This window comes from Trematomus bernacchii, unplaced genomic scaffold (genome assembly GCF_902827165.1).
Source record: "Trematomus bernacchii unplaced genomic scaffold, fTreBer1.1, whole genome shotgun sequence".
In the NCBI taxonomy this organism is placed as follows: domain Eukaryota; kingdom Metazoa; phylum Chordata; class Actinopteri; order Perciformes; family Nototheniidae; genus Trematomus; species Trematomus bernacchii.
The window spans coordinates 2,172,088-2,195,897 of NW_022987593.1; the positions used below are offsets into that span (position 1 = coordinate 2,172,088).

The 23,810-nt window shown below is 39.4% G+C and overlaps 2 protein-coding genes across 3 annotated transcripts in view; both read left to right on the forward strand.

Annotated features, from left to right (window-relative positions):
- The window catches only part of rhbdl3 (rhomboid, veinlet-like 3 (Drosophila)), a 59,566-nt gene extending 49,954 nt beyond the window's left edge, over positions 1-9,612 (forward strand). The window contains exons 8-10 of one of the 2 annotated variants that reach the window (XM_034129372.1): positions 5,970-6,070; positions 6,780-6,840; positions 7,489-9,612. In XM_034129372.1, coding sequence (XP_033985263.1) covers positions 5,970-6,070; positions 6,780-6,840; positions 7,489-7,760 — 434 coding nt within the window. In that variant the 3' untranslated portion in view covers positions 7,761-9,612. The remainder of the gene's footprint in view (positions 1-5,969; positions 6,071-6,779; positions 6,841-7,488) is intronic. The other variant, XM_034129373.1, reaches the window with a different exon arrangement.
- Positions 9,613-11,483: 1,871 nt separating this feature from the next.
- On the forward strand, positions 11,484-18,531 carry znf207b (zinc finger protein 207, b). Its single transcript, XM_034129374.1, has 10 exons — positions 11,484-11,648; positions 12,261-12,387; positions 12,537-12,675; positions 12,897-13,085; positions 13,620-13,695; positions 13,854-13,915; positions 14,280-14,413; positions 15,496-15,735; positions 16,116-16,272; positions 17,742-18,531. The coding sequence occupies exons 1-10, from the start codon at positions 11,608-11,610 to the stop codon at positions 17,891-17,893; spliced, it is 1,317 nt and encodes a 438-aa protein (XP_033985265.1). The 5' UTR covers positions 11,484-11,607; the 3' UTR covers positions 17,894-18,531.
- Positions 18,532-23,810: the final 5,279 nt, after the last annotated feature.

Consider the following 23,810-nt stretch of genomic DNA (forward strand, 5'->3'; position numbering starts at 1 on the left):
TGTGTGTGTGTGTGTGTGTGTGTGTGTGTGTGTGTGTGTGTGTGTGTGTGTGTGTGTGTGTGTGTGTGTGTGTGTGTGTGTGTGTTGGGGTCAGTGACAAACACCCTGGGGATACCAGCTGTGGTGGCCTGTAGCATTAACCTCCCTTTGAAAAGAGGAGGAAACACACACACACACACACACACACACACACACACACACACACACACACACATGTCTGCTGTTTTAATTAGATATCGACCACCCGCAGAAAGGGGGGAGCACGCTCTGGTTGCGTTTGGCGGTGATGTTTTTGGTTGTTTTGTCTGACTGGGATTTTCTAGATAGATAGATAGATATAGATAGATAGATAGACAGATAGATAGATAGATAGATAGATAGATAGATAGATAGATAGATAGATAGATAGATAGATAGATAGATAGATAACAAAAAAAATTGAAAATAACAATAGAAACAATAAACAGCAGCAAGTCTATGTACTGTACATATCAACAGTATAAAAGACATGAACCACAAGAATACTCAATATAAAATGTTCTAGATAATTTAGATAATTGTATTTTTATTTTAGCAGCATAAGAACTCTAGACTGAGCCCCAATTATCAGCTGTAAATTGATATATTGTGCATATGTGTGTCACAGGTTTTCAATAACCAAATTGAGAGATCAATGACAAAAGTGTTTGTTAAATAATCCATATCAGTTTCCACACACACATGTTTTTCTTTGTATATATAAGTATTTTTGCCCTCGAACAACTCACAGAAAAGAGTGTGTATGTGTGTGTCTGTGTGTACATTAGTATAGGATCACCGATCATCCATACTTACTGCTTAATCTATATGCATTTTTAAATATTAGACGTTAACAATTGGTCAAATACAAATCTCATCTTAACATTTGCTGCACAGTGATACTTCCAGATTGTGTGAAGAAGCACAAAAAGCAAAAGTGAACAGAGGGGGGCTCAGCTGGCACACACAGAGGTCAAAACAGAGTTCAGAGGTCAAGTAATGACTCCGAGAGGGGTCGATGGCCCTCTGGGGCCAACACAAACTCTGATACTTTAATGGAAACAATGGACTTTGCTTGTAAACACAAATAACTTATTTATGGACAATGAACAAATATGTAGACACAAAAAACAGAGATCTGCCTGTACGAAGAGCAGAAGACAGATGCAGCAACAAGTGTATCATCAGAGGATTAGGCAATTAGGCACAACACAGACGTGTAGACAAGAAAGTAAACAAAAGACACAAAGGGAAGTCAAAGTCAGGCAACGAATCTCCGACTAAACTCATTGTACGACTTTGTAGAGTCAGTCAACTCAACACGCAACCAAACTGTTGACTGTTATCATTATGAATGCTGATCTGTATTATTATCACCCGTCATGCTACCGGTTCTTTCTCTGCAGTTAGGATGAACAGCAAAGATAAATGAGATGCCACTTCTCGACTCTAAAAACTGCACGCCTCCTGGGGCCTGCTGAGGGACAATGAGAGACTGTGTCCTTGTCTTTGTGTGTGTTTGTGTGCACATGCAACCACAACTAAAATAATGTTATCAAGCAAAGTTAATTACAGGGATGGAGGTCATCCTGCCAAGGCACACTTCCTAAACACAGGAACTACAGAGGTGGAGGTGTCTTGAACCAGGTGTTTGGGGGTGTGGGTGCTGAGGAAGGAAGAAATGTAGAGTACTTAAAAAAGGGTGTAACCTAGGGAGTGGTATCCTTTGTGCATATTACAACTCAAATGTATTTATGGGGGTCATAATTCAAATGTTTGTTTCATTACCGCCACCATGGAGGTTATGTTTTTGGTTCGGTTTGTGAGTTTGTCAGCAGAATTAGAGAAAAACTGGCCCAATTTGCATTAAACTCTTATTTATGGAGCTGATCTCAATTTTGGGATGGACACACGCTTTATACTGTACTTTATACTACTAACAGGTCTTGTCTTGGAAAAATATTTTGTGATTAACTTTGAGAATCGATTTAACGTAGAATGGAAAGGATCCAAGCCCTTGCATGCCACAATTTGTCGTGGTAAAGAGAGGAATGTTTGTGGGTGTGTGTTTGAGGGTGTATTCACTCACCTAGATTACCCTGCAGTGTTAATTGAGCTCAGATGCTGGCATTATCACCTCGCTGGGCTGCCATTAGGTTTCATAAACCTGACCGGGACACATATTAGACAAAGAAGAAACTTCTATTTGGGGGCTAAATGTAACCTGCCCTTTGAAAAGTCCTTTTCTTTCACGTGTCACATATTTAATTCAAAACCAGCAAAATTATCACAGTGTTAAAAGGTTCTCTACTGTGTGTGGATAATTAAGCTCTTTTGATTGACCAACAGTACCACATCGGGAACCATTGTAATACACTAAGTATATCCTTAAAGGTCCCATGTCATGGCTATTTCTACTGATCATAATTCCATTGTTGAGGTATACTAAAATAGATTTATATTGTGCAATTTTCCAAACTCACATTGGTTTCTCATACAGCATCTCTGTATAGTATGTGTATTCACTCTCTGGGTGTTTCTCAATGTCGAGGAAAGCTGCTCCAGAGCCACTATTTCAAGCATACTACGTCATCGAGTGCCGCCGAGGGACTGTTCCAATGTCCAGCATACTTGGAATTGTACTGAGCCCGGCGTACTTCGTAGCGAGATATTTCGAGGCTGCACATGTGTAGACTCCGCGGTCTTAAAATGCCCACAATGCTTTGCGCACGGACCAATTTCCCCAAATCTGTGGCCGGAAAATGTAAGGCGGGGCCTCTCATATGACGCACACTTGCTCGCCTGTTCCACTCTTCGTTTTCCGAATACCAGGAAGGATTCTTGCCTAGCTTCTGAAGGAAGTGACTCGGAAGACATGTGCTACCAAGCAAGCGTCCTCGACATTGAGAAACACCCTCTATCCTAAACGGCTTGTTGGAGCTCCTGCCCCCCCCTCCCTATGAGCCCAGTGTGCTCTGATTGGTCAGCTCGCCCACTCTGTTCTGATGAGTCCACCACCGTTACAGCGGAACATCAGTGATTATGTGTTACAATGGCGTTAGCAACCAAAAAATGACACCAGTAATGACAAACAGATGAGAATGCTGCGTGGGGTCTGGGTGCCGTGTTGGCGGGACGTTGCGGGGCTCGCTGCTGGAGCGGACAGTGTGAGCTGGCTTGCTGCGGGGGATCTGCGAGACTGCGAGACACAGCGAAACCCAGCCTGAACCCAGCCCGAGCACACACACACACCTGCAGCCTGGACGAGCCCCGCCACGTCTCGCCGTCTCAGGCTGAGTTCAGGCTGAGTTCAGGCTGAGTTCAGGCTGAGTTCAGGCTGAGTTCAGGCTGAGTTCAGGCTGAGTTCAGGCTGAGAAATCCGCGGAGCTGCAGCTGAGAAAAGATTGAGTGTGTGTGTGTGAGGAAGTCGGAGACGTTACGTCACTATACCCAATACGTCACTGTACTTACTACACTATAAGAAGAAAACAATGGAAAAATAAAAATCTCCAACGAGGCGTTCTGGGGCAGCATAGACAGGTCTTTTCTGTGTTAGAGTTTTACTCGCTACAGGGTGTACTTTGAGGGTTTGTGACTCTGCAGACCGTTTACATGCATAAAAAGCTACATAACACACAAGGGGATGGTTAATAACCGGAAAAGCATGACATGGGACCTTTAAGACTATAACCCTAACATCAATATTATTAGGAGACATTTAAAGATGAAATAAATTCATGTTTTGTGGATTTTTTTAAAGGGTTTATAACATTTGCATTCAGTCAATGTGGAAATGCCTTTATGAACCTCTGCTTTTGTGAACCCCAGGATCAGTTTTCTTTCCAAAGTCACTGAATTCCCTCTGGACCGTCTGCTGTGTATCCCCATTCCTCATCTAGGAACATTGGCAAACAAATGCATGCAACTCATAATCTGTTTCCTACAGAATTATGCATTCTTTTTAGTGTTTGCAGTGCATTATTTTCGAAATACAATTCCGTAAAATGTAATATAAAAAGCTAAACTCTTTTAACGTACTGACAGAATGAGGCCACTTTAAGGATGCATGTATCAAGGGAATTCAGTTTTACTAATTTTTGTCAAATGTGTGGATGGTGTGCGTGAATGCAGTATACAGTATGTGTTTTGTTATTCTTTTCTCATCGGTATGATGTACTATACAGTATGAAATGCTATATATTTTCTTATGCTTGGCTATATAAACTAGTGCATTAGATGTGGTTCCTCGTTCATCAGTCCCATAAATAGCATCATGATTTAAATGCCATGGCTTATTCCATCATCCCTCTTTATGGTGATTTAACATCTATGAACTGCAGAGCCCTTTCTGTCTGTTATAATTATATACAGTTTGCCTGCTGTATAGTGTAGTATTGCGTACTCTGTGGTTGTGTGTGTGTGTGTGCGTGTGCGTGTGCGTGTGCGTGTGTACGTGTGTGAGAGAGACTAAACTAATCTTTGTGAAATGGAGCTAAATGTGGAGCATCTTCCAAACCACACAAAGGCATTAAATGCACAAAGTTACGAGGTCGGCTCCAGCTTAGTCGGATGATTTCACAGTTATAAGAGCGCAGAGCTGGGCTGGCTGCAAGTTATACACTTGAATATCTAAATTGAGGACATTTGGAGCCGTTTGTCAAAAAGTGGATCAAACTCTCACCAATAAGATATATGATACATACAACAAACTAACTTAATCAGCTTGCTCTAAAGCACCAGCCAGCAATGTCATTCTGATCCATAGCCTCAAGACTCAAGAAAATGAACATTGACAGTGGTGCCCCATTATGTATGTACATTTGAATATGCAGTATCTTGCATACATGCGTTGCAGCGTTTATGTGTTGTGCAAACCAACTGTATTTGAGAGAGAACGATAGAGTGGGAAGACCGTGGGTAGTTTTATCTCATACACTTAGCATCAATATTGTACAGAGGTCAGATCCATGGAGATATGGAAAGGAAAATATGTACAAGAGCATATGCACAGTAGAGAGAGAGAAGAAGAAAGAAAAAAAGCAAAGAGAAGGGACAAATTGAGAGAGTTTGTGATTGTGTCAATTAATAGTCCAACAAAACACATCCCTCTCCTTTGTTCTTTTATCTTTTCTCTTGCACACAAACTGCAGTGAGAACACATTTCCTCTTGTGACTCTGTCTCTGAATGTCGCCACATCCAAACTTTTGAATGCTTGATTGGGTCCTTTGTGCATGTGATGAATTGGTACCAAGGTGCTAAAGAGAGCAAGTTCTTGTTTGCGGAAGCCCACTTTGTTTGAATGCATTTGTTTTTACATAAAATCCAAGTGTGAGCTGGTACAGTGTGAGCAAGCCTCTTTTCATGAATAACTATTCAAAACACAACCACATTGAATAGTGAGAAGTTAACTGTCTTTATGTGTTACAAAATGTATGTTTTCAATTGGTAACAGATAGTACAAAAACTGTTTAAATTGGTCACTTAGTCAAAGTGACTGGCAGTACTGAGGGGAAAATAATGAACAAAAGTGAAAGGCCAGGCTTAAGATTGAAGCACAAGACACATTTCAAATATAGAGATAATGCACTTCATCATGTATTATTCTATTGCATTAGAGAACCAAAATACCCGACTGTCAGTGAAAACAAATCTAGTTCAGTTGAGTAAATATTCTCACCCCAAGCTCATATGCTGCTCTGGAGCTTTCGATTATATGACATATTCGTCATCATGCAAAGTCATCCAAAACATTCAGAACATTTCAAAGATGCTTTAATCATTATATTCATTTAAAAAAATGATTACTTGAGTATAGGCTCCTTGTTGTTTCTTCATAGTGGTGAACCCACAGAGAATCATCCCTGCACTTGCTTTCTTTAAGATGTTGATGACACAAGAATGCTTTTTATTGATTATTAACCAAAAGCTTGTTCCTTCCTCATCACTGCAGGGTCTCTGGCAGTGTCTGTCACCGATATGACGGCTCCTGTGGTCGGCTCATCTGGAGGAGTGTACGCTCTGGTCTCAGCACATTTGGCCAACGTAGTAATGGTAGGTTTTCAAGAATCAAGCTTTTGATTGTCACTCTGGTTATACAGTACATGTACAATGTGAGATGGTTTTGCTGGAAGGCCAAGACAAACGATAAAAAGTTAATATAAAAAAACATAAAATACATTGCATGTGTGTGTGTGTTTGTTGTGCGTGTGTTTGTGCGTGTGGATGGTTATCACATCACTCAGTCGCCCTGTCACACAGAGCTTTGCCACATCATCAGAGCATCAAAGCAGCCTGTTTTGGGGCCCAGCAGGTGCTGCTCTATCTACAGATGCCATACATTCCTCACCTTCACCATCAGTTCCTACTGCACTCTCTGACATCTGCTCTGTGTGGTCAAAACTGCCCATCCTGTGTGTCATATAAACACACTCAGGTGAACATCCATTATGTGTAATACGGTACTTATTTTGTAACCTGCTATATCTTCCACAACATTGTTGCCGTTTGCGAATATCCTTCTGCTGAAATCTTATTATCTAACAGGGCAAAAACAGATTGGGGGTCAGAGTGTCTGTGGGGCTTTCCAAATTGAGGTGAATTTAGACAGAGGGCGAGATCTCATGTCTTTTCATGTCAGCATGTGTGCAGTGCTCCTGTCTGAGGAGGACTTGACCTTCTCACACTTTGTTTCGTCTTCATCACCAGATCTTGAAATGACCTTCTGAATGACTTCATTCTGTCTTTCTCTCTCTTTCTGTAGAATTGGTCGGGAATGAAGTGTCAGTTTAAGTTATTCCGGATGGCCATGGCTCTGGTTTGCAGTAAGTCTGAATAAAAATGAATCTCTCCCCTTTCACCTCAACTTCAGAATCATTTTTCCAAAAAGTACTTTTAATCTGTTTGTCGAGCTATTCCATCACCAGAATTTAATTTCCTTATTAGAGAAAAAGTGATTCTGCTCCAAAGGCAGCAACAATAAAATGTCTGGCTTCAGCATATTGAGGATGTTTCAATAAGACCCAGTGAACACGGCAATCCAAACTCTGCCACGATTTCATGTCTTTACTTGCCTCGGATACATGCCTGTGAGGGGGACAAGATCATTTGTATTTTCTTTTATATGTCCCTCTTTTCCAAGATACAAATACAAACAAAATGGGGTGAAAAAATGGTGGTATGTTCACTTGCTTACATTATTTAAAAGCAAGCAGAATTACTACTAGATTGTGACCTGCAACACAGCCCCAAAGCACTGAGTGAGCTGATCAATTAAATGAATTTATTTATCTAAAGTTCTGTTGTTATCTATCCATGACAGCTCAGAAAATGTTAAAATAAGTCTTTGTTGGCCATCGACTCTAAAGTTCATCATTGTTTTATAACATTTTCACAAGTGCACTGTAGGTCAGGAACTAAGAACAAACCTTGCTTACATTGTGTTTTCTCTGTCTCCCTCTGTCTGCTCTCAGTGAGTGTAGAGTTTGGTCGGGCAGTGTGGCTGCGCTTCTACCCCCCGGCCTTTCCTCCGTGCCCCAATCCCAGCTTCGTAGCCCACCTGGGAGGGGTGATGGTTGGGCTGACGCTGGGTGTAGTGGTCCTGCAGAACTACGAGCAGCGCCTCCAGGAGCAGTCCCTGTTTTGGATCTTCTTCTGCGTCTACACCTTGTTTGTGCTCTGCGCTGTCTTCTGGAACATCTTTGCCTACAGCCTGCTTGACGTGCGACTGCCTCCACCACCTTGACTTGATTATCAGAGGCAGACTTGACACTGTATCCCCATTATTTCTCCATCGGTAGATCCCTTACCACCTTGCTGGATGACTCACCCCAGCCCTGATACTCTCTGATGCAGGGATGCACCTGACATGCAGAGGCCCATGGTTGCCGGTTATGTCATACCTTTTTCAGCCCATCTGTTCCTTATTGGTTAAATGTTGCCGTTGTTTTTCGCTTACCATACAAGCTAACCTCAGCCTGCTCTTTGTCAACATCTCTCTTGGACATTTGTCTAAAAAGTAACAGTCAGTTGGACATTTTTAGACATCACAATGACAAATGAGAAGCCTCGGATCTAACGCGACAGGATCAAGCAGGAATAGTCCTGTAAACCTGGCTAAACTTCCTCTGCCTATTCCTTCTCAATCCAACGGTGCCTTCTCATGGAGACGTCAGCCTGATGAAAGTATTTCTGCACAGTCACACCTTGTGTTTAATGACAGCAGTAAAACCCTGCTGTACAAAACGTTTTCAGAAAGAAGAGTTCCTGAAAATCTTTTACTCTGCCTGCAGCCCAATTGTCAGTAAATTAAGAATAAGGTCATGCTAGAATGTAGGCTTAGTTAGTGTTTTGTCATCATTTCAAGCAGCCTATAAGCAGGAGAGGTTAATATTAAAACAGATGGCAGGATAGCCAAACCTCCCCAACATTGTAGGGAAAGCATGGAGTTACCGCAACTTTCAAAAGTTATTATGAATCTTTGAATAAAATTGTGGGTTACTATTCAGCGTTGCCTCACTCATGTGACACTTGCCCAGATAATTATTTTTTGTGTTCAACACTATTTGAACCTTAAACGTGTGTCTTTTGACTTTTTTGTGTGCAAGGAGTGTGACAATTGTTCATACAGAAAAATATAAAAAGAAGCAGAAGTGCCATTTAGACTTTTAAGCTTTCAAACACGATGCCAAAACTACTACTAGCACTGGAGGGAAAGAGCACATCCCCAGAAAATAATTGTTTTTGTGTAATGAAAATGTATCTATTTTGTTCTGTTATGTATCGGTCATACAGTATGTGACAGAAAAAGGTCATGATCTCTAAAGAATCTCTCACCTTGGGGGAACCCTAAAATGAAGTCGATTATTTGTAATTTTGTTGTCCCCTCTGGGCAATTGCAGTAATTGTTTGTGATTGGTTGAAAAATAGCGATGAAGTGGCAACAATTTATTTATTCATTGGTGAGTAGGTGAATTACGTCAAATGGGATCAGACTAAAGCAACTTCCACCAGTGTGGACAACTGGGCCATTTTGAAGAAATCTAGTATTTTCTCATTACCAAACATAGAAGAGCACACATGCCTGACCTCGCCTACATCCGGGCTGGGGTCGTTTCACTCATATCAGGAGGCGTTGAGCGAAAGAAGTAAATCAATGCTCCCTCATTACTTCCTGTCACAACGTAAATTGTTAATTGATTGAACTGGGATAGAAAACGACCCCAGCCCTAAGCTGTAAGTCTCAAACTGTACTGTACTTTAACCTCATGTTACGCTGGTAACTGCTTCGCACAAACATTATTATAATGTAATTATATACAGATTAATATTTTAACATGCATTTGCTGTTGATTTTTTTGTATCTACTTGGTGATTATTGGTATGTTGTGTAAATTGTTTGGTCGGTCTGCATTGTGATATGTTAGCTATATCTTATATGTAGGCTATCCTATGTAAACATGTGTTAAAAGTATTGTGGGGTTGTATAAGGGCTATGACACAAACAAGATTGAGGGGGTAAATGCTGATAATATTTTAACATTGTTCATATTTTGTAGATTTGATATGTACATACTGGAGTACATTAAACTGTTTTATACAGAAACAAACAATGATTTATTTGCTCTTATTTATATCAGTGATGACTCAGGTCACATATACACGCATGCACACATACCATTTTTGACAATATTCTCAGGAAATGAATTACTCCCAATTGTGCAAAGAAAAGTGTTCAACCAAGCAGGTTTGCAGACTTGAAACCAGATTCACCTCAATTTGTTATCGAAGTGTTTAAATAGAGCTCAGGGCCCCAGATTGGAAAGCAGGGATAAGAGCCTTTGTGAAAAAAGCAGACGTCAAAGTGATCAATGAAAGGTGCGAGCATACAAGAATACGCCATAATTCATTCAGAGAAGAGACTCCTTAAGCTGTCACTGAATGTCTTCTCTGTCTAGCCGGTACAACCATATGGAGAGCAGCGTTTTGAAGGCGTACAATGAAAAATTCATTTGGCAGCCAAGGAAAGCCGCCTCAGTTGTTTCCCCTTCATAAATCTCCAATTTCAGAAGTAATCATTCACCTTGGTGAGAAAGAGAAGGCAAATAAAGCTGCAGGGGAAGGGAAATCTGAGTGAATGCATTTGGAGTCTCTTGCTTTTATGTTGCTTTCTGAGAGCAGCTCTTACAATTCGGTCAAGTTTTCATTTCACGTCTTTTAAGTTACAAGCAAGAAGAAGGACATTGTTCAACAGTTTGCACACAACATTGATTCTAATGCTTTTGCGTGTAAATTATCTCTAAATTGATACACATTAGGGTCACAGATCCTCATATAAGATTGACTTCCTGGGACCTTCATCCTAAATGTTTTGGTTTTTAGTTATAATTAGTCAAATAAAAGTTGAGGTTATAACCATGTACCATGGTAAAAGTATCAGAATAGTGGCTTTCATGAAATTCACTCAAATTGGGCTGACTTCTATAGTGAAATAAATGATAAAGTATTCTCTATTTTTCTGCGTCTTGAATGGCTGGTAGAAACCACTTGTCTTAAAAAGTAATGAATGCTACGACATAAGGATTTCCCTTAATTGGAATGGAGGAAATCATGAAAAAACAACTAAAGGATTAAAAAGATTCATGACAGGAGTATCTACATCCGTCTTTCAATACTGTATGTTATTTTGCACCAAATACACATGCCTATGAAAAATCCTGGATTTAATGCTAACATTCATCCATAAAATCAAGGCTAAACCATGCATAGACCATGTAAAGGGCTAGACCCAGTTTCCATATCTGCACCACTGTCTCCATCAAGTGGACGCTTACTGAATTACAAGTTGCAATTGTATGTTATGCACGTCAGTAGAATTTGTTTTCATGAATACTATTTACTATACAGTAATTCATAAGTGAACATCATTGAATTTAGAACATCTACCCCCAATAAGCAACACTTGAGGTGTCTGTTCGTGCTACTTTTTCTGGCCCACTGCAGACTCAGATGTTGTAGCCTTCCTTTATATGACAATGTATTATTTTAAGTTAAGCTTCCAAGCAGCATGTCAAGAAAATAGGCAACACTTTACCAGCTACAACATCACTTGTTTAATTTAAACAAAAGGCTTGTTACCAAGGAAGTGCTCCTCTGTGATGTTTGGTCTAACTTCCTGCCTGTGGTGGACTATGAATTCTGCTAAATGTAATCACAAAGCACGTGCATTTTTGCAAAGTTCATTATTGATGTATAATGTTTTATGTTAGGGACTGCCACAGCTATATGTGTTAAAGTCTTAAAAAAGCCCCCACACCCTGTTAAGTTGTTCACTCAACTTAGCCTATATTGATATATGAATCTTTGTATCATTTTATTTTTACTGAATGAGTGGGGGTTTGGTTTGAATCAGGTTTGAATACGCTACATGATTCAGGGGCGTGTCTTGACATGACGTCTATTTTCTGCACTACAACTTCCTCCATCAAAGCGCCATTTTCGGCGTTGTTACGGGACTACAGCATGCTGTTGTCAAAAAGATAATAAGACTACTATTTCAAGTTGTAAGAAATCGTTTTCATTATCCATTGGCAATGGGGCGTAAAAAGAAGAAGCAGATGAAGCCATGGTGCTGGTATCCTTTTGACCGGATGACAACAAAGCAACGTAGAAATGCCAGAGGCTAATCGTTAGCTTGACAAAAGGAAGGCCTAAGCTAGCCTGTCTGAGGTTTTATCGGCTTGTATGCTAACATTAGCCTAACCATTTGGCTTTGGAGTCTAGTCAATCGTTTTGAAGATTGCCTTTTCCCAGTGTTTATTTAATATCGGTCAAATATTTGGCTCCGACTACACGTAACTGTTAAAAGTTTGCGTTCAATTCACTGGATTGCTGAGAAGAAAGTAATGCTAGCTACCTTCGGAACGGAGGTAGCTTGCTAACATGTTAGCCATGCATTGATGATTCCGGGTAGCATTAACGTTGAACGGTATGATTCAAGGTTCAGGGCGGTTAAGTGTGAAACCTTATTTTTACCGAGATGTTTTGTAACCTAACAGCTTGCTATGTCCTTCATTGATCATGAATGGGGATTAGGACTCACGCTACACCTCGGAGCTTTTATTTAGGCAGCATTAGGGTTTGTTTTGAATGCTTGCGTGTGATTCTCTGACTTTGTGAACTGTGTTGTTGCTTAGTATTTGTTCATGTTTCCTCTTTCTATACATTCCTTAACTTCTTTCTCAAGGTACTGTAATCGAGACTTTGATGATGAAAAGATCCTCATTCAGCATCAGAAGGCAAAGCATTTTAAATGCCATATTTGTCACAAGAAGTTGTACACAGGCCCAGGATTGGCTATTCATTGCATGCAGGTGGGTAGCTTTTTTGTCTTTTTGTCCTGGTTTAGTTCATAGCTCTTGCAACGTTGTAGTCAAAACAGAGCTATAACTTATCATACACTGGACAATAGGTGTTCTCTTTAGATGTGAATATGCACTGGCTCACTTTGCATGCGTTTCAGGTACACAAAGAGACGATTGACAGTGTTCCAAATGCAATTCCTGGAAGAGTTGACATTGAGCTGGAGATCTACGGTATGGAGGGGATTCCAGAGAAAGACATGCAGGAAAGAAGACGAACATTAGAACAGAAATCACAAGGTTTGTAAACCTTTAAGCTCTTTCTTGCCAATTTAGAATAAAAGCCTAGATTTCCAAAATGTGTAATAATGTTGTGTATTTGGAATCATTTAAGATTAAGCGTAAATCTTTGAATATGTTCATTTATTGTGTGATCTATTACTACTTCGTTTTTATAATGCTGTGGGTTGACGTAATTTGATCATTCTTAAAGCTTCACCGCAACCTTTTCTTTTCTTTAGAGAGTCAAAAGAAGAAGTCAAACAATCAGGACGACTCTGATGAGGATGATGACGATGATGATGAAGCAGGACCATCAGTTCCGCAGCCGGCTGTTGTCCAGCCCCAGCAAGGCTACGCTGCTCCAATGGCCCAGCTCGGGATGCCTCCTGTGGCTGGCGTACCTGGGATGCACCCTGGAGCATATCAAGGCAAGGAACCTTAGTGAAAAGCAGAAGTTGGGAATTATCACTAAAAACCTTTTTTAAAAACACCCAACAACCTTCTTTATTTGGTCAGTTTGATCTAAACCAACCACAATTACAAGAATGGTTGAACATTTTCCTGATTAGGTCGTCAATGTATCACTTGGTTTTTGTGCTAGAGTTTATATTTAATTAATAGCAATGCCAAATGTTAGGCTCTCCCTGTAATTCCTACATGTTGTCTTCATCAAATCTCTGCATTTAATAAGCTGTTTATGGTGTTGCTATTTTAGTCCTGGTTTCTGTGTTTGCAATGTATAGTTTATACCTAAACGAGGACACACTGTTATTGTTGTGAAGCACCTACAGTGTGAGAAAGTTTAGACTTGGAATTTAACAGAAATTAAGATGAATCAGCGGGGATAGAGATTACTGCATATGTATTCTTGTGTTCAGTTTCCTAGACATGTAGCTGCCTGTTTTGAGTGATGTAGTGTTGAGTTTCTAGTAAACAGAACATGCCCCCTCTCATTGTTAAAGGCATGCCTCCCATGATGCCGGGCGTTCCTCCCATGATGCACGGCATGCCCCATGCCATGCATGGAATGCCACCAGGGTAAGAGACGTCTCATTGACTGTGTCTAATGTTATTTCATGTTCAATGCTTCTTTAGTTTAATCTTAATGATATGCCACTATTTAGTTTGTGGGTAATTATTGTATCACATTCTATTGTAATTATAGTAACACCAAACAATCCTTCTGTCTTTTGCAGCATGATGCAAATGGGTGGAATGATGCCTCCCATGATGCCAGGGATGCCTGGTATGCCACACGGTGAGTTGTGGTTGTATTCTACACTGGGGTTACACAAGAAATGTATTATCTATTCCAAAAATAAATTAAGAGTTTGTCATATAACAGTATATAGTAACCCTATTAAATCACATTTGTAATCACTATCATAGCAAAAACTGTTTGTTGCTTCCATTTTTAGATGGTTAGGCAAATGTAGCTGATATGTTAACTGTTTATTTGTTAGGTGAATGTTTTCATATTGACATAATGGACCAGTCTTTCGAGACAGACATTGGCTTCTTAAATTATTGTTCCTTCTTTGTGTACCTTGTTTATTTAGCCTTTTGTGGTTCCAATGCAATGCTGGCAGAAGGGTTAATTGAGCTGTTTGGTTGATGTTTAGGAATGCCCCATCACATGGCTCCCAGGCCAGGCATGCCCCACATGGCCCAGGCAGTCGGAGTGATGGCCAGCCGACCGGCGGTCCCAGGGGTCCAGCCCGCCGTCTCCAAACCTCTTTTCCCCAGTGCAGCGCAGGTGGGCAACACACACACACTTTTCTGTGTGTTTACAGGTGTCTCTAAAGTCTCTAAATTAAAGGCTTTATTCTGTTTCTTAAGAACACGATACTCAGCGACGTTATTTCATTTCGCAACACTTCTTGTTTCTGGTATCCTGGTTCCTCTTTTATGTAGCCAGCTGTTCTTCTTTTCTTTTCCGATCTTTCTTTCATTATTATGTAGCATATTTGGTTCTTATAATTACATTTCGCATAGTATGTGGACATGTTACATGCCAATACTGTGATCTTTCCACCATGCTGCAGATGGGTGCTGTGTGCAGCACAGCAGCTGTTTCTTCTCCAGCTGCAGACCTTCAGTCTGCCTCCTCCCAGCCTCCCTTTCCTAACACGCCTCAAGTACGCTCACAGACAGGCCTCTGACCGGGCTGTGGCAGCTGCATGTTGCTAATGGCATTACTGTCTGTGTTAAACTAGGCTGATAACTGAACAGTGTTTGCCTTGTGCATCAACATTGGCTATGACGTTGGTGTCAGAGGATAGTTATCCCTGACAACAACTGACATATTTCTTAGTTTGTGAGCGTCATTACCCTGCATGTGCTTAAATTAATGCAGAATGAGGCATAACAATCGATTTACATTTATACCATCATACATCATTCACAACTCATACCCTCTGAAGCATGAATTCTGCCATACTAACTCATAATGCTTTGACTTTGTGTGCTGCAGAGGTGCATAACACACTGCCAGTTTTTCAATCTGAACTCTAAGTCTTATCGATTGGTCAGAATTTGTTCATCATCCAATGATTGTTGAAAGTAATTGATGTAAATGTATAAAGAAAAAACGTAAATGATTTATTTGGACGATATTATACATTTAAAGTTAAATCCAAATACTACTTCGGTAGAATAACAAAATGTTGGAAATAAATGTAACTTTGATTGTTTAAAAAGGCAAACCTACTGAAATTGATTGTTGGGCTTTATATATCTCTAGTACTCTGTTATGTAATGATTATGACAAAGTTATAGTGCATTTATTAAGGACTTTTTACAGTTTGTGTCAGTGACCTGCATTGTGTCTTTGTACAGGCCCAGCAGAGCACTTCAGGAGTTCCAGCTTCAAACCCTCACAGTGCCGCCTCCTCCGACCCTCCCAAAGCAACATTCCCTGCCTACACCCAGCCCTCTGTCTCCTCTTCCACTTCTTCTTCTAATCCCTCTAGCGGCGCTGTGGCCAAACCCCCGGCCACAGTGGCCACCAAGCCCGCCACCCTCACCACCACGAGTGCAACTAGTAAGTTGATCCATCCTGATGAGGATATCTCACTGGTAAGTCGCTTGAGCTTTCTATTTTGCCCTTTCCACAGTAAGTAATGACTGATATATATAATATAGTACGTATACTGAGTAATGGGTTGGCTCAATATTTAACCATCAATCTTGTTGTGAATGTCAATAACATAACAAACATGAAGAAAGATACTAAGGGGATATCTGCCAGGCATTAATTCTTACTTTTACTTAGTAGTTACTCTTACGTGGATATGTGGAAAGATGATTCTGAACTTAAATATCCTTGAAATCAGGGCAAGCCAACATTGGTTACCTATTCCTCATCATTTTTGTGAGTGTTTAACTTTGTACTGTGAGGGGCCAAATTGTGTTTCTTTAGTCTGAGTGTTTGCTCTGTGTGTTGTCCCCGCCAACAGGAAGAGATGAAGGCACAGTTGCCTCGTTACCAGCGTCTCACGGCCCGGCAGGGTCAGGCCCATGTGGCTGCCCCCCCGGTGGTGTCTGTGGGCGGGATAATGCCCCCACAGCAAGGAATGCCACCACAGCAGCCCGGCATGAGGCATCCCATGCATGGTAAGGGAATGGTTGTTAGTGTGTGAAATACCCATCACATTACCGACATTTTGAGTTAGTCATTTTGCATACACGTTACAATCAAAACCATTTATCATGTTATCAATTATTGGGGCCCTGGTCTATGGTTACACTGAAGCCTTTATTTGAATAAATAAATGTTATTAAAGACAATTTAATGCCATTATTTGAAAGTCGAGAGACAGTCAAGAAGTGTTGGGAAAGAGAGACATGATCGGCAGATGGTCCAAACTGGGGACTAGCTCAGGGGTCTCATTTATAAAGGGATATACGCTCAAAAAATGGCGTACGCCAGTTTCTACGCAATGTTTGCGATTTATAAAATACTAACTTGACGGGAAAATGTGCTGTCCTCCACGCAAACTCTAACCCATGCGTACGCACTAAGCACACAAACGGGAGAGACGAGAAACTGCGACACCGTTGGCAGAAGGAAGAATGGAGAGAAATATGTGGAAATAATACCATAAATAAAATGTTACCTCTCATTTATCAAATATGAAGAATTCATTTTCAAACATTGATTAAAGCCAATCTTAAAATGATTAAACAAACGCCTGTTTGAGACTCCTCAGTGCACACAAAAACATAACTTGGAGAAATAAATAAATACGGACATGCTATTTAAAACCACCTCGAATATGTTGTGTTAATGTTATGAAATGTTTTCTCATAAATGATGCGGTAAGCAGGAGGACAGAATAACATCTAAATTGCATTTCTACAGGTTGTAGATACGAGCATGGTTTTATATACTATCACGTGTAATCGTGTTTTATGCCGTTTGCCAAGACTTGATAAGTCGCTCGTAAAACGGTGACGATCCGACCTCCATGCTGCTACTCTGGTTCAAACTGCATCCACCAAACAATATGATTTATCTCGACCTCCCCAAAATAACCAAAATCTGACACGGTGTGAGATGTCTTTTTTAGCTGTTCTGTCCTCATTTCCTGCGATCTTCTTCATGCAGTCAGTCAGAATGAATGGGCGTTTCTTTGACTATTTATAGGCAAATATAGGCGTTACGAGTCGATTGTGATTTATAAAGGGAAACAGGCGTAGGGAGTGCCGTACGCACTTCCCTCGCCGGTACGCAATGTTTTGTGAATCGGAAAATGGCGGAAAATTTCTGTACCTATTTTTGTGCTTTGTACTACGTAAGCAACCTTCCTACGTCAATCCTACGCAAGGCGTTATAAATGAGGCCCCTGGTCATTTGTGCCCATGTTCTATGTGGCCAAATCACGCTGTCTGGTCACCCTAAACTCCCTCTAAAAGTATTTTTTGACACATGAAGAGCTAAAGTTAAAACTGTTACTTTGCTTGAAATAGAAAAGTTTAGCAACAGGATTAATGTTAATAGGCTGCAGTATTTCATTGACATGATTTGCTAAACCTTTGAATGGCTGCAGTGATCATTGTTCTCTCCCTGTGTTTCCCTGCAGGTCAGTATGGCGCCCCTCCTCAGGGCATGCCCAGCTACATGCCTGGGGGGATGCCTCCTTATGGGCAGGGTCCTCCTATGGTGCCCTCTTACCAGGGAGGCCCTCCCATGGGCATGAGGCCGCCCGTCATGTCTCCGGCAGGACGCTACTGAAGCAGCAAAGCAGCCACCACATTAGGTTTGAGGTTCACACCTTTCTCTCATCCTTGTGCTTTTTCAAACCTAGCTGCAAGCAAAGAGCAGTAAGACCAGTGGCGGTGAAGACAAACGTTGTTTGTTAGAACTAATGGACATTTAATGTAACATCTTTATTGGAAACAGCCAAACACCACTCAACTTCCTGAAAGTTATGTTGTTGTCATTTGATTACATGTGAGGATATATTTTTTCCCCCTTAGGTTTCACTCAGGTTTATAGAGGTGAAGTGTTAAAATGATTCATATTTCTTTTGAAGCTGCTGGAGTTACATGAACGTACCAACCCCTTACAAAGGCAAGTTTCTCTTGTAAACATTTGATTATTTTGTTTTTTGTTTTTTTTCGGTAGCTTGATTGAGGCCCTCACAGCATGCTTAGGTGCTGTTGGACTTGCGTCCCCAACCTTGGTTGGTGAGGGTCTCAGTGATGAAGATGATTCCAACTAAGTAGTGTTATAAATTCATGACTCATCAGTCTCTAGCTTTATCCTTATTTCAGGTTTGTTTTTAATATTTTCTGGTCAAAAGGGTACCTGTATGCATCCTTTGTAATGTTTTATGAATCTGTTGTAATAAAATACATCTTGAAATCCAATGCTGGTTTGTCCTGACGTGCGTGGAGGTGAGTGATGAAGGTTTGTACGGGTGTTCTTCCCTTATGGCTCTGTTTCGACTACAGGTTTTCATCAGGTATTTAAAAACCAAGTTTGCCATCATCTATTTTTTGAGGAGTCCTCTTTACCTTGCCTTGATAAGACTAAGTATACATTGTTGGTTCAGAAACAGAATAAAGACTTATTGTGCTCAAAGCTCGTGTACTACCAGCCCAAAAGATGTTGGCCAACTTCTGGTTCCAAATACTGCATGTTACCTCATGATAATGATGGAAATAACTTCAGATGAAATAACGGTTCTTGTTCATATAGTGCATTTACACAAAAGTGAAAAGGGAAACTAAATGTAATTCCTGACACATTCACTTTTTCTTTCAGTTATCAAACATGCATGAGTGCTTTTAATGTTTGTCACAGCTCAGTCATGTCCCATAATGCACTACAGAGGGCAAGCAAAACAACAAACCCAGCAGTGGGGCAGCTCTGTGGTAAATCCCAATTTTGTGAAGCTCCGATTTCAGTTTTCTTTTAGATTATAAGGTAAATGAAGGCACTGTATTCTACTGACGGTTGATCCCCGTTTGAATTACTAGGGAATGTCTTACGATGGTTGTCGACACATACTGCTAAATAACAACCTAGTGTGTGTCTAGTTGGGATTTACAGCAGCAATATCCTGAATTGCTTGTGCAACCATTCCTACAAACAAAAGTAGAAAGATGAATGTTATGAAATAATCCAAATGGCTGGAGCATGTAGGAACAGAGGTCACAAGGCCTCACCATCTCTGTTAACAGAGACCTAACTATTTATTTCGACATGGTTTAGAGGAAAGCTGTTAGATTGTTATTTACTGCGGCGCTGTTTTGTATTGCTGGGTGTTTTTTTGTTTTGTCCATCCTTTTCTATTCTCAATGTTTTTCATCAGAAGTCATCCCTTGGTGGAGATTGCTGTAAAGAAGACAATCTCTGAGCGAATACATTATTCATGCACACATGTAGAGGCAGGGACACACATTTGAGTATAGTGCGCACATTAATCTAAAGACATGATGACGAGCAGTTTCTCTAGGTGTTATTTAGTTTGGCACTATTTCTCCCTCTGCACATATCACTTACTGCTCTGTATTTGTTTTTGTTGTCTGTAGCCCATCCATATCAGCCTTAAAACGCACTCAGCTGGCATGAAAGGTCAGTTGAACCCAGTAAGTACCTGATGTTTATTATAGTGTGGCTTTACCCTCTACAACTGGATGCTAAGCCTTTTATTACCTTATTTATTGGTTAATAGTTTGTTTTTCAAAGTTACTAGATCATTAAAGACTTTGATTAATAACAAAAGCATGCCTTGATTAACACTAACTATATTTGATTTATTCAAAGGTACGTAGACTTGGGCAGTGAAATGTAAATGACATTTTTATTTTTATTTTCTGTCTGAAATGGATTAATATGGTCAGTTGTGTTAAAGGGTCAGCTCACCTTAATGAGAAAATGATCTCAAGTCGCATCTAAGGCCGTGGTTCCCTGACCCCTTACAGATGTATTCCATTTCAATAAAGTTGGGTCTTTTTTGTTAGATCCTCAAACTCCACACCTCCAGTTTCAAATGCAGGTTTTCTTTGTATAAAGAGCTTAATTTCAGGTAATTGTTTCAGACTTCAGAGCCACACAGAACAAAACAACAACTTTCTAAGTGGAGGGCCCCTTTTTAAATGGAGCAACCTTTACTTGTGGCTGCATGACACAGGTTTTGGTCTTATTCAATCAGGAAGTCCCTCTTAGTCTAAGTATTCCACAGAATGTTCTGAAACTTTATAAAGCGACTTTTTCTTTCAAATGAAATTCAAGCAGTATGAGGTTGAAAACCCATATCAATACTTAGATCAAATCAAAGCGACACCATCAGCATTACTCGATGCTTATAAGTGAATAAATAGTTTCTGTTTATTTTATTTGGGTGAACTGACTCTTTAAATAGAAACTCAGATGTTGTTGGCAACAACATTTACTTGAGTATTAAATGTAAATATATTAATAATTCTGGTTTCCTAGTGAAATTTGAAATGTATACATTTTTACATGTCTACAAGTCTATCACTGATACTATTTTTGAACTAGTTTTAAAGGACTAAAAGAATAACTGTCAAAGGAGCAGCTTTGCGTCTGTATGAATGTTACCAAAGTCAGATTTCTTGTCTTTTTAAATAAAATGGTTGCATTATTTTGATGTCACTTGTTTTCTTTTGATTCAAACTTGAGGTGAAATCCACCAATCACACCTTTAGCTGCTCAGTGTGGTGGAACCAGTGCACCACCTAGTGGATTATGGAGGAATAATATTAACCTTTCACATATCCACACTACATCCATCACCACTCCCCAATAGCAATACTGAGAAGATCTGTTCCACTAGACAAAGTCTCTCATTTATTGTTGACCGTATATACTATAATGTTAGACGGTAGCTATAATAAGGAGTATAAAGCCTGATTATACTACATAATATTTAGAAAACCTACACAGAGAAATGATACAAGCATTCAATATTTGGTACATTTTTTGTAGCACTACTGCAGCCATTTTGATGAAAAATAATTGGTGTTACTTATTAAATGTTAACTTATAAAGTGGCCATTACGGGAATATAAACTTTTGAATACAGAATATTTACTAGTAAACGATTTTAAGAATATATAAAACGTTTTTCTTTGTATTTTTTATATATAATTACATCCCAATGTGAAGTACATTGCTTAAGCTTGATTTGAATTGAAATGATTATTACCCATTGTACCTAGGCAATAAAGCGAGGTGCATTTATTAGAGTAAAAATAAATACATGGAAACTTAAGCTTAATGTTGTTTGTTTCTTAGTTTCGCTGTTTGTACAAACATTTCCAGGATATAGTCATACGCTTATTTAATAATGGAACAAGCATCATGGGGCCACACGCTAGAAATAAAGTGCTTGAGTGGTTTGAGGCCTCACAAACATTTTGCCTCAACAGACTATGAGTGCATTTATGAGTGCATTTGTGGGCATCGCCATTCAAGTTTAGCCAATCGAAAGAAGTGATTAAATGCACGAAAACATTAGAACAAATACCTCTCAAAATGCAGCACCCTTGAGCATTAGCACTAAGTTAACAGCTTTAAAACAACTGTTGTACATGAGAACCTCGTATATGTGGTTTCCTGCTGGACGAGTAGAAACCTAAACCACAGTGCAAAGAGAGAAATGCAGTCTACCACGTTTTGTACCTGAAGTGAAGAACAAGTGTCTGGTGTGATGAATAACAAGGTTTATGCTTCTGCCAGTTCTTAGTTTAATTTATCCACTTTTTCATTTCAAAGTCTGCATTTCAATTCTGTCCAGGGCCTTTTTATGGTGAATAATTTACTGCGTCATCTTTTCATTCTGTTTCATTTCGTTTTAGTTTTCTTTCTAGTCTGTATTTGTTTTTGTTGTCTGTAGCCCATCCATATCAGCCTTAAAACGCACTCAGCTGGCATGAAAGGTCAGTTGAACCCAGTAAGTACCTGATGTTTATTATAGTGTGGCTTTACCCTCTACAACTGGATGCTAAGCCTTTTATTACCTTATTTATTGGTTAATAGTTTGTTTTTCAAAGTTACTAGATCATTAAAGACTTTGATTAATAACAAAAGCATGCCTTGATTAACACTAACTATATTTGATTTATTCAAAGGTACGTAGACTTGGGCAGTGAAATGTAAATTACATTTTTATTTTTATTTTCTGTCTGAAATGGATTAATATGGTCAGTTGTGTTAAAGGGTCAGCTCACCTTAATGAGAAAATGATCTCAAGTCGCATCTAAGGCCGTGGTTCCCTGACCCCTTACAGATGTATTCCATTTCAATAAAGTTGGGTCTTTTTTGTTAGATCCTCAAACTCCACACCTCCAGTTTCAAATGCAGGTTTTCTTTGTATAAAGAGCTTAATTTCAGGTAATTGTTTCAGACTTCAGAGCCACACAGAACAAAACACAACAACTTTCTAAGTGGAGGGCCCCTTTTTAAATGGAGCAACCTTTACTTGTGGCTGCATGACACAGGTTTTGGTCTTATTCAATCAGGAAGTCCCTCTTAGTCTAAGTATTCCACAGAATGTTCTGAAACTTTATAAAGCGACTTTTTCTTTCAAATAAAATTCAAGCAGTATGAGGTTGAAAACCCATATCAATACTTAGATCAAATCAAAGCGACACCATCAGCGTTACTCGATGCTTATAAGTGAATAAATAGTTTCTGTTTATTTTATTTGGGTGAACTGACTCTTTAAATAGAAACTCAGATGTTGTTGGCAACAACATTTACTTGAGTATTAAATGTAAATATATTAATAATTCTGGTTTCCTAGTGAAATTTGAAATGTATACATTTTTACATGTCTACAAGTCTATCACTGATACTATTTTTGAACTAGTTTTAAAGGACTAAAAGAATAACTGTCAAAGGAGCAGCTTTGCGTCTGTATGAATGTTACCAAAGTCAGATTTCTTGTCTTTTTAAATAAAATGGTTGCATTATTTTGATGTCACTTGTTTTCTTTTGATTCAAACTTGAGGTGAAATCCACCAATCACACCTTTAGCTGCTCAGTGTGGTGGAACCAGTGCACCACCTAGTGGATTATGGAGGAATAATATTAACCTTTCACATATCCACACTACATCCATCACCACTCCCCAATAGCAATACTGAGAAGATCTGTTCCACTAGACAAAGTCTCTCATTTATTGTTGACCGTATATACTATAATGTTAGACGGTAGCTATAATAAGGAGTATAAAGCCTGATTATACTACATAATATTTAGAAAACCTACACAGAGAAATGATACAAGCATTCAATATTTGGTACATTTTTTGTAGCACTACTGCAGCCATTTTGATGAAAAATAATTGGTGTTACTTATTAAATGTTAACTTATAAAGTGGCCATTACGGGAATATAAACTTTTGAATACAGAATATTTACTAGTAAACGATTTTAAGAATATATAAAACGTTTTTTCTTTGTATTTTTTATATATAATTACATCCCAATGTGAAGTACATTGCTTAAGCTTGATTTGAATTGAAATGATTATTACCCATTGTACCTAGGCAATAAAGCGAGGTGCATTTATTAGAGTAAAAATAAATACATGGAAACTTAAGCTTAATGTTGTTTGTTTCTTAGTTTCGCTGTTTGTACAAACATTTCCAGGATATAGTCATACGCTTATTTAA

What these genes read in the sequence shown, in the direction of transcription:
- znf207b (XM_034129374.1), top strand. Translation starts at nt 11,608, where the DNA reads ATGGGGCGTAAAAAGAAGAAGCAGATGAAGCCATGGTGCTG. An exon ending in ATTAGAACAGAAATCACAAG is followed by an intron (nt 12,676 to 12,896) that starts GTTTGTAAACCT and finishes TCTTTTCTTTAG; the next exon opens with AGAGTCAAAAGAAGAAGTCA. An exon ending in ATGCATGGAATGCCACCAGG is followed by an intron (nt 13,696 to 13,853) that starts GTAAGAGACGTC and finishes TGTCTTTTGCAG; the next exon opens with CATGATGCAAATGGGTGGAA.